We start from the raw sequence: 15,715 nt of genomic DNA, 5'->3' as shown, positions 1-15,715 counted from the left end.
GCAGGTAGCTTGGTGTGCAGCTGCGATTTGAGCTGCAGGGGTGGCAGCCTGAGGCAGAGCCTGTGAACTGCCCGTCGTTTGCATAACAAAGGGCACAGGGACCTGCGGCACAGCCAGGGGAAGGACACTGCGAGAGTGCCCTTAGACTAAGAGGGTGTAAAAGCCCAGGGTTTCCTTTGTTCGGGGTCCTTTCTTAGAGCTCTAGCTGTTATTTTGTTATTGCACCATGATTACATTATTTAAAGGGTCGAGACGTCAGGGACTGCTGTGGGAAAGCTGTGACTGAGCCAGTTAGGAAACCCTGTCTGAGTGTGTGTGAGGTGAGTGTGGAAGTCAACCAAGGCCTCAGTTCCAGCTCAGGTGGTGCATGTGTGACTTCCAGAGTGGCTCCGGGATGGTGAGACAGGAAAGATTCCTAAACAGTCTCAAAAACTCTGTGGGATGGTCTCAAGAACAGAGGCCCTGCCACCAGGCACGGACAGCACAACACCACCTGGAATCTGGCCCTAGACTGATGCATTTAAATGTGGATAAGCTGAATTCAAAATTAATATGGTCCATGTTCTCCCAACTGAAATCCCAGCACAGCTCTGCACAGAAGACACTCCCCACACCCAGCTGGGGCTGTAGGAGGAAAGCACTGGGAGCCTGCAGCCCCCCCAGCACTGGCTTCTGTGCATCCCCCTTCCCCCAGCTGCCCCTGGTACCTTATGGATCCAGCCAGGAGAGGGTTGAAAGCATAGAGCCAGTCGTGCATGTCTTTGTCACTGCTCGCCTGCAGCAGGATGCCCCGGTGCTCCGTGCACACCGCAAATGTGTTCGGGGTCTGTGGGGCGAGAGCCAGAGCTTAGTGCTTCACTCGGGGGGGGTGCAGAGTGGGGCTGGCTCCCGGTGCCCTACCTTGAGCATGGCCTGCTGGTCCTCGCTGTACTCCACCTGCGCCTTGGAGAGGTTGAGGATGGCCCTCTCGACCGCGTCCTTGTCCGTGTTGTAGATGTAGACGTAGGGACGCCGGACCACCACGAAGCGTTTCACCCATCCGTTGGTGTGAGGCTCCAGGAAGTGCAGGTAGCCCTTTTTGGAGACGATGGGACTGCAGAAGGGATCAAGGAAGGGGTGGGATACAGACCATGAGGAGGTGGCAGTGGTAGGGCATGGGCCCCTGCCCACAGGGTCTCCCCTTGCTGGCTGCCCCGGTTGCTCCTACCTGACTCGAATCTCCTGGATGTCGGGCACCAGCAACCGCTGGGGCTCCTTCTCCTCCTCAGGCCGGCGGGCTGGGGACTTCTTCTGCTCTCCTTCTACCACAGGCTCCAGTTCGGGGCTCTCTGCCCTGGAGGAAACCTGGGGGGGTCTGGGGAAGGAGGAGAGGATGGAATGTAGGAAGAGTGATGGCTAGGGAACATCCATAGACAAGGACGGTGTTCCAGTGATACAGCTGCTCTCCTTGGGATATGTCACCAGAGCCTCCCAGCCAGCTTCTTACCTGACCTCCATGGCATTGTAACATCCTTCCACCAGTGAGGGGCAGGTCGAGGAGGGGGTGAGAGTGGTGACCCCAAGAGCTGGCATGGAAGGGTCTCTCATCAAGGTCACGGACATTTCAGACAGCTGTGGAGTAATGGAGGTGTGAACTGGAGTTTCTGTGCAAAGCCAGGCACATGCCAAGGAGCAGGCTCCTGCTCAGACAGGAAGACCCCTGGCTGACAGGCTCCTCTCCTGGCATAGTCCTGAGAGCCATCAGGTCTGGGAAAGACCAGAGCAAGCAGGGGGAACAGACACCCCAGAGGAGGCATGACTTGTGCCATAGTGCCCATCTGGCCCTCACCCAGCCACACATGCCTCGCTGGCCCCACCAGCCCAGGGGCAGAGCAGTACCTTGCTCTCGCTGGCGCTGATGCAGACGTGGCTGTGGCTGTACTCCCTGTTGAAGGTGTGTGTGAGCAGGCGCAAACACTGCAGAGAGAGGAGGAGGACAGTGGGACACGAGGCACATTCCACCTCCCACTCTTCTTGGGCTTTCTCCCGCCACAACCCCCAGCCACCCTGTGGAAGCCACTTCCTGGCTTCATCCCTGCAAGCTGGGTTTGCTGCAGGATGCAGCTACCTTCACAGCCAGCTCCTTCTGCCTCTCGCTGGGGGTCTCAGGGGGAGAGGTGCGGCTTTCAGGTGCTCCATCAGCAGAGAGTGGGGAAGAGATGCAGGATGTGCTTCGGGACTCAGAATCCTCACTGGAGCAGGGGGACAGGGTCTCCATGCCCAGGCGCTGGGTGGTCTCCAGCTTCTCGCGCAGTAACAGGTAGTGTCTTGTCTTCTCCACCTGGGCACAGACACCCAGGCTCAGGGGTGGCCCTTTCCCCCACACCCAGGCCCCCTTAACCCCATTTACTCATTAGTTTTGGATCTTCTGGGACCTAGCTAGCAGTGAAGCACAGGAGTACTGGCAGCACAGCCCCATTGCTGCCCCCTCCCACAACCAAGATGGCCCTGCCATGCAGGGTGGGGAATCCCCCAGCACTAGTGGAGCTGTGAATTGCACTGATTCAGCCCATTTCTAGCCCAGACTCTCACTTCTTGCAGAAGGCTGAGTTTCTCCAGCTCCCACTGATGGTCAAGGATGAGGCTGTCACTGCGAGGCCGCCAGCCAGCCAGGTTCTCCTCTCCCCGGACGTAGGCTACTGAGGTGTCCAGCACACGCCGGCGCCTTCTCTGCATGCCTGCGGGCACAGACACACAGCTGGGGGGACAGACACACAGCCCCTAGCCCAAAGGGCTGGCTGTGCCTCCCTGCCCCAGCTGAACACCTGGGCAGAGGCGTGGCACCCACCTGGGCTGCCGGCATCAGCCACGCGGCAGAGGCTGAGCTCGTAGACTCCTGTCACGCGGTTGCTGTGAGCAAAGAGAGGTGAGGCATTACTGGCTTTGTCCCATCCCCACACCCCAATTTTTTTAGCCAGGCTGCTGGGATGCCCTAGAAAAGCTCCAGTCCCTAGGTGATGGGTCCCCTGTTCCCAACAGGAGCATCCTGGTACCTCTCAGAAGCCCGCAGGCTGCCGCTGCCAAAAAGATTGCGGATGGAGCGCGAGGCAGGAAGTTTGGCATCCCGGGAGTAGAAAACCATGCAGAAGTCTTTGGTGATGACGGCGGGCTGAGTGCAGTTCTCCATCTGCAGTAGGGCAGAGGGAGGTGTCAGGGGTGCTGCAGGGTGGCAGCCCAGCAGGTCTCTCCCTCCCCTGTGCCCAGCAGGTTCCAGTCCCAGGGTCCCACATGGGCCCCAAGCACCAAGTTGAACCCTGCACCCCACAAGCAGTAGCTAAGGAAGGGCTCACGCTGCTGCCCCCCAACAGCAGGGGCAATACCAGACTTTGTTGGTGTAGAGTGACCCCAAGCAAGGTCCTTGCCTCGATGTAAGCTGACAGGGTGATGTAGATCTTCTCCCGGTAAGGGGTGACACGGTTGAGCAGCAGCGAGTTGTGCATGGAGCTATCCCACGCCGCCTCAAACTGGTAGAAAGTCCTGCCAAAAAAACCCAGCAAGGCCAGTAAAACAACCTCCCTGGAACCCCCGGCAGGCGAGCAAAGAGATGTCATTGTCCCCCCCACAGCGCTGCAGCAGGCCTGCAAGGACACACAGACATGCATGCGCAGTGGGGACAGATGGGGACAGCCACTCCAGAGGACACAGGCTCAAGGCAAAGGGCACAAGGCATGGTGGGAAGAGGACACGGCACCCTTGAAATGGCCAATGGACCGGGGTTTTGGGGAGGCGGGACCGCGGGAGGAGTGGGGGCTCAGACGGGGTGCAGGCAAGGCAGAGCAGGCTAGGAAGGCAGAGGAGGGCGAAGGAGGGTTCATGCCCCACCCCTGTGTTCAGAGCAGGGGTTGCCACCCCCAGAGCACTCGGGCCAGTCCCCACCATCCAGCCTGGGGCACAGCACCTCCCAGTCCCTGCCAGGAGCGGCCGTTGCCGTTTGGGTGACGATGGCCAGAAGGGAAAGGAGGGAGGATGCTCAGCACTGGGGGTGTGCTGCCAGCCCACCTCTGGGAGCACAGCCCCCCCACCAGCCAGGTCCCCTTCCCCAGGGCTGCCCCTGTCTGCCAGCCCTGGGCCCCAGTGAGAAGCTGGGGACCATGATTTGGTGGCCGGCCCCTGTCAGGCTGTCTCCCCTGGCTCTTGCTCTACCCTCATTGCCAGCCCCATTCCCGCTCTGCTGCCTCAGGCCCCTTTGCTGTGTTTTCCATGGCTCCCAGGCTGGGAGAAGGAGCAGGGGACACCTGGTCCCACTCATCCATGCCTACAGGATCCCGGAGAGGACGGCAGAGCTCACCCAGGTCAAGAGTGGCAGCTGCCCTCCTTGGGTTGAGCAACCAAGGGTGAGGAAGAAGGAGGTGGCTCTGGCAAGAGAGCATGGGGGATCCCCATTTCATCCCCTGCACCACTCCTGGGCTCCCTCCCAGGTCAGCCTTGGCTTTATGGTACACCCACTCCCCAAAACCACCCAGAGCTGCTGCGGCCCTGGCTCCCGCCTGAGCATCCTCAGGAAGCTGTGGTTCAGCCACATCTCAATGAAACACTTCAGCACGTCCCTGAAGCAGCATCCAGGTGGCTGAGGAGCAATTTTAACAAGAGCCAGGGCAGCCAGCAGGAGTAGGGAGAGGTTCTCATCTGCAATTTCCCCCATGTTGGAAGAAGAGGGAGAGTGACACTTTCAAAAGGTGTACAAAATACATAACCCCACCAGTGTGAGACACAGCCAAGGCGAAGGATTGCTTTGCAGACACAGGTTGCTTAAGAAAAGAGTGCTCCCCAAGGAGGAGGAGGAGAAGAGGAGCCTCAGGGGAGGGGAGAAAGAGCAAAAAGCAGAGGGAGGAGGCAAAGGGGAAGAAGAGAAAAGCAGGAGGGACCAGACCGAGCAGGTGCGCGTGAAATACCTAGTGTCATTTCCCAGCGAAATGCTATAAGTGGAAGGTGACCCAAGGACAAACACACACATGTACACACACAGAAAAACGACAGGTCAGAAGAGCCCCTCTTGAAGGGACTCACACGTAATAGCACCGCTGGCCACGGGAGCTCCAGCCTAGCTGAACCCCAAGTGGGAACCAAAAGGAGCTCAGCGAGGGCAGACAGAGGCTTGCCAGCCTGGGTGAAAACCCTCTGCCTCCCACTTTCCTCATGGTCCAGTAGCTGGGAGGGAAGCACATGTGCTCCCTATGCCCTTAGCTCTGCCCTCGTGCCATCCCAGGGCAGGGAGCTCCCGCCCAGCGCAGTCCCCTGGGACAGTGCCAGCTGGGGGGGTGAGATTTCCCACTGCCACTCACACAGCAGGTGACTTGTTGGCCCATCCCCTGGTCCACAAGGAAAGCATCACTGTGCTGAGAGACCACAGGCAGTGCCAGTGTGAACCCACCTCTCTTGCAGTGGGGAGCTGGATCAATGCTGGACCCACTTTCCTGCACCCTGGGAGGGGACAGAATGCTGCTGCAGGGACAGCTCTGCCCTCAGACGTCTCTGAGCATGACCAGCTTTGAGTTGCTGTAGAGAGGACAACCTTCAGGCACCAAGTTATGTGCCAGGACTTGGGACATTCCATCCCTTGCCTCTCAGGCACGTGCTCCTCTTCTTCTGCCACGGGCCACAGTGGTGGCCCCCTTCCCTGAGGCCTTGCCAATGCTCCCATCCAGAGGCTGGTGGCACTCCCACAAATCTGGCACCTCTCACACATATGCCAGGCTCACCCAGTGGTCCCAGCTGGAGCCTGCAGTCCCCAAACAGCCACTGCCCCTTTCCACAGGGGTACAACAGCCTGTGCCACATGTGCACCCTCTGTCACACCTGCATACAGACACGCTCCTGGTGGCACCTACACACACAGGACACCCGTACAGCTGCTGCCACACCAACCGCAGCACTGCCAGCGACACCAGGTGCCCAGGAGAGGGCAGGACAAGCCCCAAACTTCCACTGTCCTCACCAGCCCTGCAGCTACTCCAAGCAGTACCAGGGGCTGAGCTGGGGCTGGGGCGGGAGACAATGGAGGGTCTGGCACACTCAGTGCCAGCTGCCAGAAAAGATGGGAGAGTAGCAAAGTCGAAAAGCAAGAATAAAACCCAAATCAGGCAATGGAGACGCAGGCGTGCGAGGGGGAGCGGCAGCCAGCCAGAGCGTGGCCCACACGAACAGCAAAAGGGGTCGAGTGAGCAAGAGGTGCCAGCAGTAGGGAGGAGGGATGGGGCGTGTGAAGGGATGAGGGGCCGGATGTCCAAGTGCTGCCTCTGGCGGGAGTGAGCGTGCCGAGGCAAGGGGGTAGAAAGAAAGAAAGGAGAGAAGAAGGAGGGGTGGAAAAAAAACCAATGGAAACAAATAATACCTAGGCATATCCGAATCAAGAAACTGCCTGCGAAAACACAAAACAATCACATGGTTAGTGTGGGCTTAGATGGGCAGCAGCAGCTGAGGGAAGCGAGGGGGGACAGCAGGCACTGCCCCCCGCGCCTCCGCCCTGGGCGCTCGATGCGGGGATGGATGAGTGCTGAGGAGAGAGCTGAACCACTCTCCTGGCCTCTTCCTGAGTGGCTCCGGGGCGCTGGGGAGGCTGCAGAGGGGAAGCCAGGGCTGCTCCAGGCAATGGAGGCTGCGTGGCACAAGGCAGCAAAGCGGGGAGCGCAAGCGGCTGGGAGGAGGGTGAAGTGGGCACTGGCTCTGCTCTCTGCCTTCCTTCTGCCTGTCCTCACAGCTGCAGGGCGAGGCATGCATGTCTGCATGTGGAGTGGAAGTGGAGGGCATTGCAGCTAGCGCCCTGCAGGCAGCTGGCCACCCCCTCCTCCCCCTGCCTCACCATGGCAGGCTCCATGGAGTAGATATGGGACAGACATGACATGAGCACTGTGCCTCCAAATGAGCCCCCAGTCTCCAGACTTCTCTCCACACCCCAAGTATCCACCCAGGCCGAGCCGTGTCCCCTTGTCCTGCAGGACTCACGGGGTGGAAGGCAGAGCAGGAGGCACATCCCTCCTGCCAGGCTACTTTAGGCATGCTGAAGATCCCATGTGGCTGCATCTGGGACCAGACAATCCAACAGATCAGGAGCTGACAAAAAACTGCACAGCCCCAAGAGCCCGCAGGTGCCACCCAGCTCCCAGCAAAAAAACCACCACTGCTCCATTGGGCTGGGCTCTCTTCGTCTGACCACCCCATCCGGCCTCCTTCTGTATCCCCAAGGCTGTGACCAAGTCTCTTGGTCCGATGCTTGCACGTGTGCTGACCCCAGGACTTGCCTCTGCTGCTCAGATACTTTGTGCCAGTTGCTCCGCCAGGTCCAGGAGCTGCCCTGAGAATGGTCTGGGTACCAAATCCTATCCAGAGCCCCATCATTGCCCCAAAAACACCCTGCCTTGGGACAGGCCTCCCTGGGACAGTGGTGATCACAGAGCAGCTGAAGGGAAAAGTGGTTCCCATTCCTCGCCAGGATGTTCCTACACCAGTGACCACAATGCACACAGCCAAGGACCAGTCCTGCTGTTCCCAGTGCTGGCAACGACCATACCTGTCTTGTCACAGCTGCCTGCAGGCACACATTCTGACCAGAGACCCCCACCAGTCCCCTGAGTTCCACCACTGGGGCAGAGGAGAGCTCTGCCCTCCACTCCCATGACTCCCCCTGCCACTGCAGGACTCACACAGGGAGATCTTGGAGAAAACAAATCTTCTGGTCCTGCTTCTTTCACACCCTGCCAAACCTACAGTGGGGATGCCTTTAAGCAACCTGGTCTAGTGGAAGGTGTCCCTGCCCCCTGCTCCAGGGGGTTTGGAATGTGTTTATCTTTAAAGTCCCTTTCAGCCCAAACCGCTCTGTGGTTCTGTGACAGCCCCCTGGGATAGGGAGTCACCCACAGTGGGTGGGAATGGCTTTCCTATATTACTTCCACACAGACAGGGATCTGCCATGAGTGCCAAGAGGCTTTCCAGCAATTTTGCTGGGACACAGGACAAATAGCCAAATCGCCCTCCCCTCTAGCCATGGAGCTGGGACATCCTCCTGGCACCAGCACCAACTGCCTCCCTGTGCCAGCCCATCACAGCCAGCACCAGAGAGCAGGACCCACACACAAACTCCCTTTAGTGCCCTCCCCAGCACAGCAAGGCCTCGGGGGGGAGGAGGAGGAGGAGGAGGAGGAAGGGGGTTGGCAGCCCTGTACCCCAAGACCCCATGCAGCTTCAGAAACATCCTGCCTCAAGGCAGCCGTGGGTCAGCAGAAGGGCCAAGAGCCTTCCAGGGGAGAGGGGGGCTGCTCCCCAACCCCTCCATCCCTCACCACAGCAGGGGGAGAGCAAGAACAAAAGCAGCACGCACCGGTCGTCCTGGGAGGGGTGGATGTAGCCGGAGGAGAGGATGTTCAGGGACAGAATGTTGGGGTCGATGAGTGACTCGTCTGCCTCTGGCGTGTTCCGGATTCGACCTGCAAACACAGCACAGCGTTGCCTCTGAGGTGACAGGCGGTGGCCTGTGAGGGTCCCCGTGAAGGCAGGGGCAGATTGCCTGCCTGCAGCCCCCCCTGGCCTTTCAGCACCAGAGATCCTGGTCCAGCTCCTGGACCTGGGACAGGAGGTGTCCTGCCCACAGCGTCCCAGTGTCACCTGCCAGGCAGCCAGTGCTTTACTATAGCAGGGCAGGAGGCATGCTGGAGCACATAAAGCTCCATGTGGGAACATGGCAATGGGGGCAAGAAACAGTCTGGGAGCTCAGTGGGCTGGGGGCTGGCTTGGCTTACCCACAACCAGCTCCCGCACTTCCTTCCAGCGGATGAGGCTGCCCGTTTCATGCACCAAGGTGACACTGATTCTCCTCTGGATGCCCTGAGACCCACAAGGCCAGAGAGAAGGGACAGTAGTTAACACAGGCCCCAGCAGCAGTCAGCTAGGACAGCACCTTGGGCAGAGAGTACCTGATGAAGGAGGAATGTCCCATGGCATGGCATGCCCCCACGGTGGTCCACAACAGCAGGGATGTAGCTGGAAGAGAGGATTGCAGCATGAAACAGAATCCTGCCAGCCTGCCCAGAGGTGCTGAGCACTGGGTAAATCCCTCATTGCCTCTCCCAGCAGGACTTACTCTCCATTGGCCTCCAGCTCACAGATCTCAAAGAAGACCATCAGGTCATACTTGCACTGGCAGGGGCCAGCACTGGGCCGGGTCATGGTGCTCAGCTTTGTCGCAGGCACTGCAGGGTCAGAAAGGACAGGTGAGAGGCTGAGCCTGCTGCTGGAACTCAGAATGAGGAATACGATGGCAGGGGAAGGGCAGAGCAGGCAAGGACCTCAGGGCAGCAACAAGAGCCCCATGCCAGGGACCTTGCTGGTCACTGGCAGTGCTTTCTCCCTTTCCCATTACGGAGTGTCAGCAAGAGACTGAGCCCACCCATCCCCAGTGTGCCTGCAGGCTGGGCACTGACACATCCCAAAACACACAGTGCTGCTCCAGGCACTGCTCGGGAACACCAGAGGGAGGCTCCCTCTGTGCTGGTGTTTTTACTGTACAGCCAAACCCCACACTGGGCCTCAGCAGCTGTGCCACCCTATGGAACATTGGGGCTGGGGGCCACCTGAGCCACCCATGGCAAGGAACCTCCCTGCTGCTCTGCAGGAGGTGACATGGGGGCTTTCCATCTGTTGAGTATTGTGGAAATGGCTGTCTAGGGCTTTTGAGTGCCATGGCCCATAAAAAATAAATAAAATAGTACATTTTGTGGTGCTTCTGGGGTCCTAACTGGTCCCTCTGGGGAAGGGGACACCCACCCAACATGGGAACTATGGGTGGGCACAGGTGGGCCAGGTTCCTTACCTGGTTTGGACAGTGGCATCACACGAGGGAAGTGGCGTCGGGATGGCCTCAGTGGGCTGCAGACAGAACCAGCTTGGTTATAGCATCCCCAAAGCCAGGGACCCCCAAACCCAGCCAGCCCCCGCTGGGACCACGCTGGGTCCCCAGGCAGCCCCTCGCACAGCCAGGGGCTGGGAGTGGCCCAGATGTGCCCACCTCAGGACATCCTTGCAGAGAGGTGGGAAGGGGTGCTGCTGGTAATGGCCAAACACCTCGAACACAATTGGCTGGCTCTTGATGTACTCGATGAAAGATTTTGTCACCTCCACAGCGATCTGGAAGAGAAAGAGCTGCTGAGCCACTGACAGGGCAGTTTATCTGGGAAAGGGCATAGAGCCAGCAACAGCATCTGGGATGTGGAAGGGTGTAAGTCTGTCCCCTGCATCCCTCACCCACTCCTCCCTCTCTCCACCAAGACCACTGCAGTGAAATCCCAGCCTTTTCAGGTGTATGACAGTGGCTTTTGGTGTTTTTCCTGTATGTCCACCCCATCTAAGCCTGGCTTAGCTGAGGGGCTGGGAGAGGATCCAGCCAATGGCCCTGCAGAGACCCCAGCAGGTGCAGGAGCAAAGGGGTGGTGCAGAGGGGTACGCACATTCTGGACGTGGTAGAAGCCCAGGGGTGGCCCCCGTCCTGTGTTCTTCAAGGGTTCTGTTGAAAAGGCCTCATCATGGCGATGGATGAAGCTGTGGAGGGAAGGAAGGTTGCTCAGGGGCTGTTCAGGGATGGCGACATGCTGGAGCAGGGAGGGGAATGAAAGCAAGGGACCACAACAGAGCCTATTTCCCCTGGGGCTACTGCCCACACCCTCGGCTGGCACAGGACTCCCTGAAGCTGATGGGAGCCTCTCCTTGCCTTTTGCCAGTGACTAAACAAGTGCTTGGGCAGATTTCACAGCCCTTGGTTCTGCCTCCCCATCCACAAAGGGCTCAGGGGTGAAGGAAACTTCCCAAATTCACCACGAGCCCCCAGGTGATGGCTGGAGGTTGGTGGAAGAAGCAGACCTGGGAGGCACTAGGGGCTCACTTGAACTGGCAGAAGATGTCAGCGTATTCTGCAGAGATGCTGGAGGCTTGCAGGACTGTCACTCGGAAAGTGAAGATGCTGCCCAGCTTCAGGTGGTCCAAAGCCACCTCCAGTGGCCCGTCTGCTGCAGGCTTCTCTGGGCTGTCCAGAAGATCCTCTGGGGTCACTGCAGGGAGAAGAAGGCCCTTAGCAAGGCACGGTGTCTTCCCCTCAGTGTTAAGAACATTTAGGAACAATGGTGAGATGCTGGAGCATGTCCAGAGGAGGGCAACAAGGCTGGTGAAGGGTCTGGAGCACAAGTCCTGTGAGGAGTGGCTGAGGGAGCTGGGGGTGTTTAGCCTGGAGTAAAGGAGGCTGAGGGGAGACCTCATCACTCTGCAACTCCCTGAAAGGAGGGTGTGGGCAGGTAAGGGTTGTTCTCCTCTCCGAGGCAACCAGTGACAGGACAAGAGGACACAGTCTTGAGCTGCACCAGAGGAGGCTTAGGTTGGACATTAGGAATGAGTTGTTCACAGCAAGGGTGACTGAGCATTGGGCTGCCCAGGGAGGTGGGCCAGTCACTGTCCCTGGAGGTGTTTAAGAAAAGCCTGGATGTGGCACTCAGTGCCATGGTGGTTCACAAGGTGGTGTCAGGCCACAGGTTGAACCCAATGACCTCCAAGGCTTTTCCCTCTGTGATTCTGCCTGCCAGCAGCCCCCCACAGGAGCAGTGGGCTGTCAGTGCCAGGAGGTGCAAGAGGCTGGGTGCAGGGAGCCACTCCCAAGGTGCCTGTCACCCCTCCTCACCTGCACAGGTGTTGTTGTTGACTTCATCGGCGGACGGACCCACGTCGCTGACCTGGCCCTGGCCCTCCACGATGCGCAGCTCCTCCTGAGAGGTCCCCGAGCGAGACATCCCCACAGCTGGGCACGACTCTGACTGGAACTGAGCCACGAGTGGAGTTCAGGGGTTCTGGTGGTCCCCAGGCTGCTCCTGCTTGCACCACCACCAGCATCCCAAGCAGCCAGGCACCTCCAGCTCTCCTCTCCCACCCCACGGCAGCCCCCTGGGATATGGGTGAGATGCTCAAGGCTTGGTGGCCCAAGAACACATTCCTTTCCCTCCACCTCTAGGAGCTTGGGGGTCCCCATGGGGAAGCACTGAAGTGGCAGGCAGGGATCTGAGGTCCATGGGCATCCACCAAGAGCCAGCCCCACCTCACCTTCTCAAAGTGCTGGTCGTCAAAGGAGATCTTGGCCGTCCCCGACTGCCGCACACCAGAGCCATAGTCAGGGGCTTCTTCATCCGCTGCAGGAGGGACGGGGTGAGCCAGCACAGGGGGTGCAGGGGGTGCCAGGGGCACACGGTGCAGGGGGGGTTCCCTCCTACCTGAGATGGCCTGGACAGCCACGCGCAGGAAGCCCTTCACCTCGCCCTTCTCGCTGACGATGGCCACGCGGTGCACCAGGGGCACGGGGTACAGGAGGTTGCTCAGGTAGACAAAGGCCCTGCCAGAGAAGGGGGGGACACACAACAGGGGGACAGCGGTCACTGCTCCCACCCGTGAGTCCCCAGCACGGCTGGCGTGGCCGGCAGTGGCCGGGATCCCAGGTCACTGCTCAGGGCGCGACCGCAGCGCTGCAAAGCAAAACTAAAGAGAAGGCAGCCAGGGCCAGGCGGAGGGGCTGGGGCAGCGGGCAGGCAGCGTGCCGCGGGCAGGAGGGTGGGCAGGAGGGTGGCACACGCCACGGACAACACCACAGAACGCACCAGACCTGCAGACCTCTCCGACTGTCACCTCCATGGCAGGCAGGAGGGGAGAGGGCTGCGCTGGTGCCACCGTGAAGCCGTAGGGCGAGAGGACCTTCTGTGTGGTACAGAGCTGGAGAACTTGGGCAGGAGGTGCTGCAACATGACTGGGGGGGCAGCTGCAGAGTCACCACGGGGAGGACAGGGGCAAGACAGGGGGGAGGAAGGGTGGCAAGGGAGATGGAGGCTGTCAGGAGCGAAGGAGGTTAGAGGACAAGGTCCTGGACCTCCAGAGGTGAGCCTGCTGGGGGTTCATGGCCCTGGCTCTGCCCGCCGTGTTGGACACCACTGGGAGGGAGGCTGCTTGGTGTGGCTGGCAGCATCAGGTTGTGCATCCCCCCTCCCCATCCCTTCACACACATGGCTTCGGGGTCCTGGGCCACCTGCCAGCAGGTCACAGGGATGGACAGCACGCCTGGCAAGTCTGAGCCTCCCTGCTCTCCTCTGCAGCATCCAGGTCACCGACGCCGCCACGGCGAGGTGCCACACCGGAGTCCAACACGATGGCTGCACCATGTCTCTGTCAGCACCTCCTGTCAGGCCACTGCTCTCTGCTTCTCAAGCATTTTGGGTTCTCTTGCTGCCTCCCTCCAGCTCATCATCATCTTGCAATGGTCATCCAGCTCTGGCCATGGTGGCATGCTGACCCTCCACAGTGACAAGTCACCTTTGGCACTGAGCTCCCTGCCAAAAGGTGTGAGCTAGCAGCTCCACTTCCAGCAAGATGGGGCGTGGGGTGCCCGCCACCTCTCCCTGTGGCACCCACGGGCATCTTGACGTGGGGTGGGGTGGGATGGTGCCGGGGGCTGGCCAGGACATCTCTACTTCGGGAGGCTCCCATGAGGGTTGCATCTCCAGGCGGCTGCTGTGCTGCTCAGGGCATCTCAGCCTCACAGGAATCTTCATATTCAGTGGCACCCCAAAGTGCCCAGGGGGCTCTTGCAGCCCTGCACTTGCACCCTGACCCCCAGGTCCGGAGATTCCCCTGCTCTGGTGACTCCCATGGACCTTCAACTGCTCCTCGAGGTTCTTCCACCCAAAGCATCCGAAAGGACTCAAGTTGTGGAAGCAGCTGATGCCAAATCATCATCTCCTGATGGGCCTGTCTCAACTAAAAACTAAAGAGAAGGCAGCCTCTCTTCTCAGATGCCACTGGGAACGGGTGCTCAGACCATGCCAGGGTTCCCAGCAGGACTCATGGCTGGGGCAGAGCCCCGTGCCCACAGGGAACTCTCGGAAGCACAGGGATCTGTGTGCACCCACCCACCCGGAATCACAGGGCAGCTGGAGTGGAGAGGGCAGGGAGGAGTGGGAAGGAGGTGGGGCAGGCAGGGAGGAGGGGGACAAGTGTGTCACTAGAGGAAGGAGGGTAGGGACACTAACCACAAGATTGGTGAGGTGCAAAGATGGCATGCTCAGATCAAAGAAAAGCCTTTCCAAAGGAAGATAAAAGTGAAAGGACCCCAATTTTTGCTAAAGCTTTGAAGAGATAGAGCCAGCAGCTAAAAAAAAAGAATAAAAAACCCTTAAAATAACCAAAATTTAAAAAAAAATTTAAAAGAGAAGAAGAGAGAGAGAGAAAGACAGAGAAAAAGAGAGAGAGAAGAGAGAAGAGAGAAGAGAGACAAGGAGAGAGACAGAAAGGGGAGAAAGAGAGGGAGAGAGGGAGAAAGAGAAAGAAAGAGAAATATAGAAAAAAGAGAAAAAAGAGAGAGAGAGAAAAAAGAGAGAGAGAAAATGAGAAAGAGGGAAAGAGAGAGAGAAAGAAAGAAGAAAGAAAGAAAGAAAGAAAGAAAGAAAGAAAGAAAGAAAGAAAGAAAGAAAGAAAGAAAGAAAGAAAGAAAGAAAATAAATCAAAGACGAGGATCCAATCATAAACCAATCCAAGCACACTTCACAAGAAATGTGGCCGGCGGAGCTGCTGCGCGGGGAGCCAAACCCAGGGCAGACTCAAAAGAAGTCAGGAGGCACCAAGCTCTGGGGAACACGCCCCCGGCATGGAGTGGGGCCGCTGCCACAGGGCCTTATTTGGTTTTTTGAGGTGCCCTTGAGAGTTTTGGGGTTGTTTTGATATGTTTTTTTTTTTTTTTCTTTTAAATGAGGAAAAAGGAAAAAATAAAATAAAAGGGGAAGAACCCAGCTCTTTCGGTCTGAGGCTGCAGGACTCTTACCCCACCTCCACCCTCTCTGCCTGCTTCGGTCCCTCCTTCCCACCACGCTGGCTCTGGCACACTGAGGAAGAGGAGCCCCAGCTCTCACCCTGGTCAGGGAGCCCCTGCCTGAGGCAAAGGCTCTCAGAACAGCTCCTGGTGCTCACCCCCTTGGGAAAACCCCAGAGGAAGCTGGCAGCTCCTCATACCATTCTAGGGATGGGCAGATGGCTCCAGGTTTGGTGGCACAGCCAGGTTGGGGGCAGTGGTGGGCTTCTCCAGGCCAAGACTGATGGAGCCCAAGGGGGTCTCCAGCCAAGAGGTATGAGAAATCAAAGGTGCTTGTCCTTGGCTCCAGCTAAAGAGGAGCTGGAGCCTACACCCAGGTCCCCACAACTTCACTGGGCATCTCCTATGCCAAGCTGGCAGGTATGGCCCCAAGCCAAGCACTGGCTGGAGCTGGAAGAGCAACCACTGCTCTTGGCACTCTGTTCTGCCCCCAGCTCTCCACTCACCCCCCTCAGCTTCATCCCCCACAACCACTTGGGGACATCCAAGCCTCCAGATTCAGGGGCTCACCCTGGCCAGTGCAGTGCCAGAGGCACACAGGGTTTTGAAGTGCCTGTGTGCCCCAGCCAGTGGCACCACGGGGTCATCCCAAGCTGGGTGGGAGGTGCTCCTTCCTGGGACAGAAATGCCCAGGACCCAGCCCCCCAGGTGGCTCCCCTGGTTCCTTTGGTGTTGGAGACACAGCAGAGCTCTCCTTTTCAGGGGCTCTCCCAAAAAGGTGCCCACATAAAGGAAGGCACCATCTCCCTTCCCCTGCCATCCCATTCCCCTACCATGCTTCTCACTGCCCTACCTCAGTGG

At 58.7% G+C, this 15,715-nt stretch overlaps 1 protein-coding gene across 28 annotated transcripts in view; it reads right to left on the bottom strand.

Moving 5' to 3' along the window:
• Positions 1-15,715, bottom strand: part of KIF1A (kinesin family member 1A) — a 41,351-nt gene that overhangs the window by 2,986 nt on the left and 22,650 nt on the right. For 9 of the 28 annotated variants that reach the window (XM_064435746.1, XM_064435749.1, XM_064435751.1 and 6 more), the window contains 23 exons: positions 12,276-12,394; positions 12,109-12,194; positions 11,693-11,831; positions 10,907-11,072; positions 10,476-10,566; positions 10,037-10,155; positions 9,842-9,897; positions 9,113-9,221; positions 8,946-9,012; positions 8,772-8,856; positions 8,354-8,459; positions 6,371-6,397; positions 4,932-4,955; positions 3,402-3,516; positions 3,033-3,166; positions 2,828-2,889; positions 2,572-2,717; positions 2,108-2,320; positions 1,879-1,956; positions 1,487-1,611; positions 1,208-1,354; positions 901-1,093; positions 708-826 (listed from right to left, as the gene is read on the bottom strand). In XM_064435746.1, the coding sequence (XP_064291816.1) occupies positions 708-826; positions 901-1,093; positions 1,208-1,354; positions 1,487-1,611; positions 1,879-1,956; positions 2,108-2,320; positions 2,572-2,717; positions 2,828-2,889; positions 3,033-3,166; positions 3,402-3,516; positions 4,932-4,955; positions 6,371-6,397; positions 8,354-8,459; positions 8,772-8,856; positions 8,946-9,012; positions 9,113-9,221; positions 9,842-9,897; positions 10,037-10,155; positions 10,476-10,566; positions 10,907-11,072; positions 11,693-11,831; positions 12,109-12,194; positions 12,276-12,394 (2,526 nt within the window). The remainder of the gene's footprint in view (positions 1-707; positions 827-900; positions 1,094-1,207; positions 1,355-1,486; positions 1,612-1,878; positions 1,957-2,107; positions 2,321-2,571; positions 2,718-2,827; positions 2,890-3,032; positions 3,167-3,401; positions 3,517-4,931; positions 4,956-6,370; positions 6,398-8,353; positions 8,460-8,771; positions 8,857-8,945; positions 9,013-9,112; positions 9,222-9,841; positions 9,898-10,036; positions 10,156-10,475; positions 10,567-10,906; positions 11,073-11,692; positions 11,832-12,108; positions 12,195-12,275; positions 12,395-15,715) is intronic. The other 19 variants (XM_064435752.1, XM_064435757.1, XM_064435759.1 and 16 more) reach the window with 3 other exon arrangements.

Source organism: Passer domesticus, chromosome 11 (assembly GCF_036417665.1).
Source record: "Passer domesticus isolate bPasDom1 chromosome 11, bPasDom1.hap1, whole genome shotgun sequence".
NCBI lineage: Eukaryota > Metazoa > Chordata > Aves > Passeriformes > Passeridae > Passer > Passer domesticus.
This window is presented reverse-complemented; position numbering and strand designations above follow the sequence as displayed.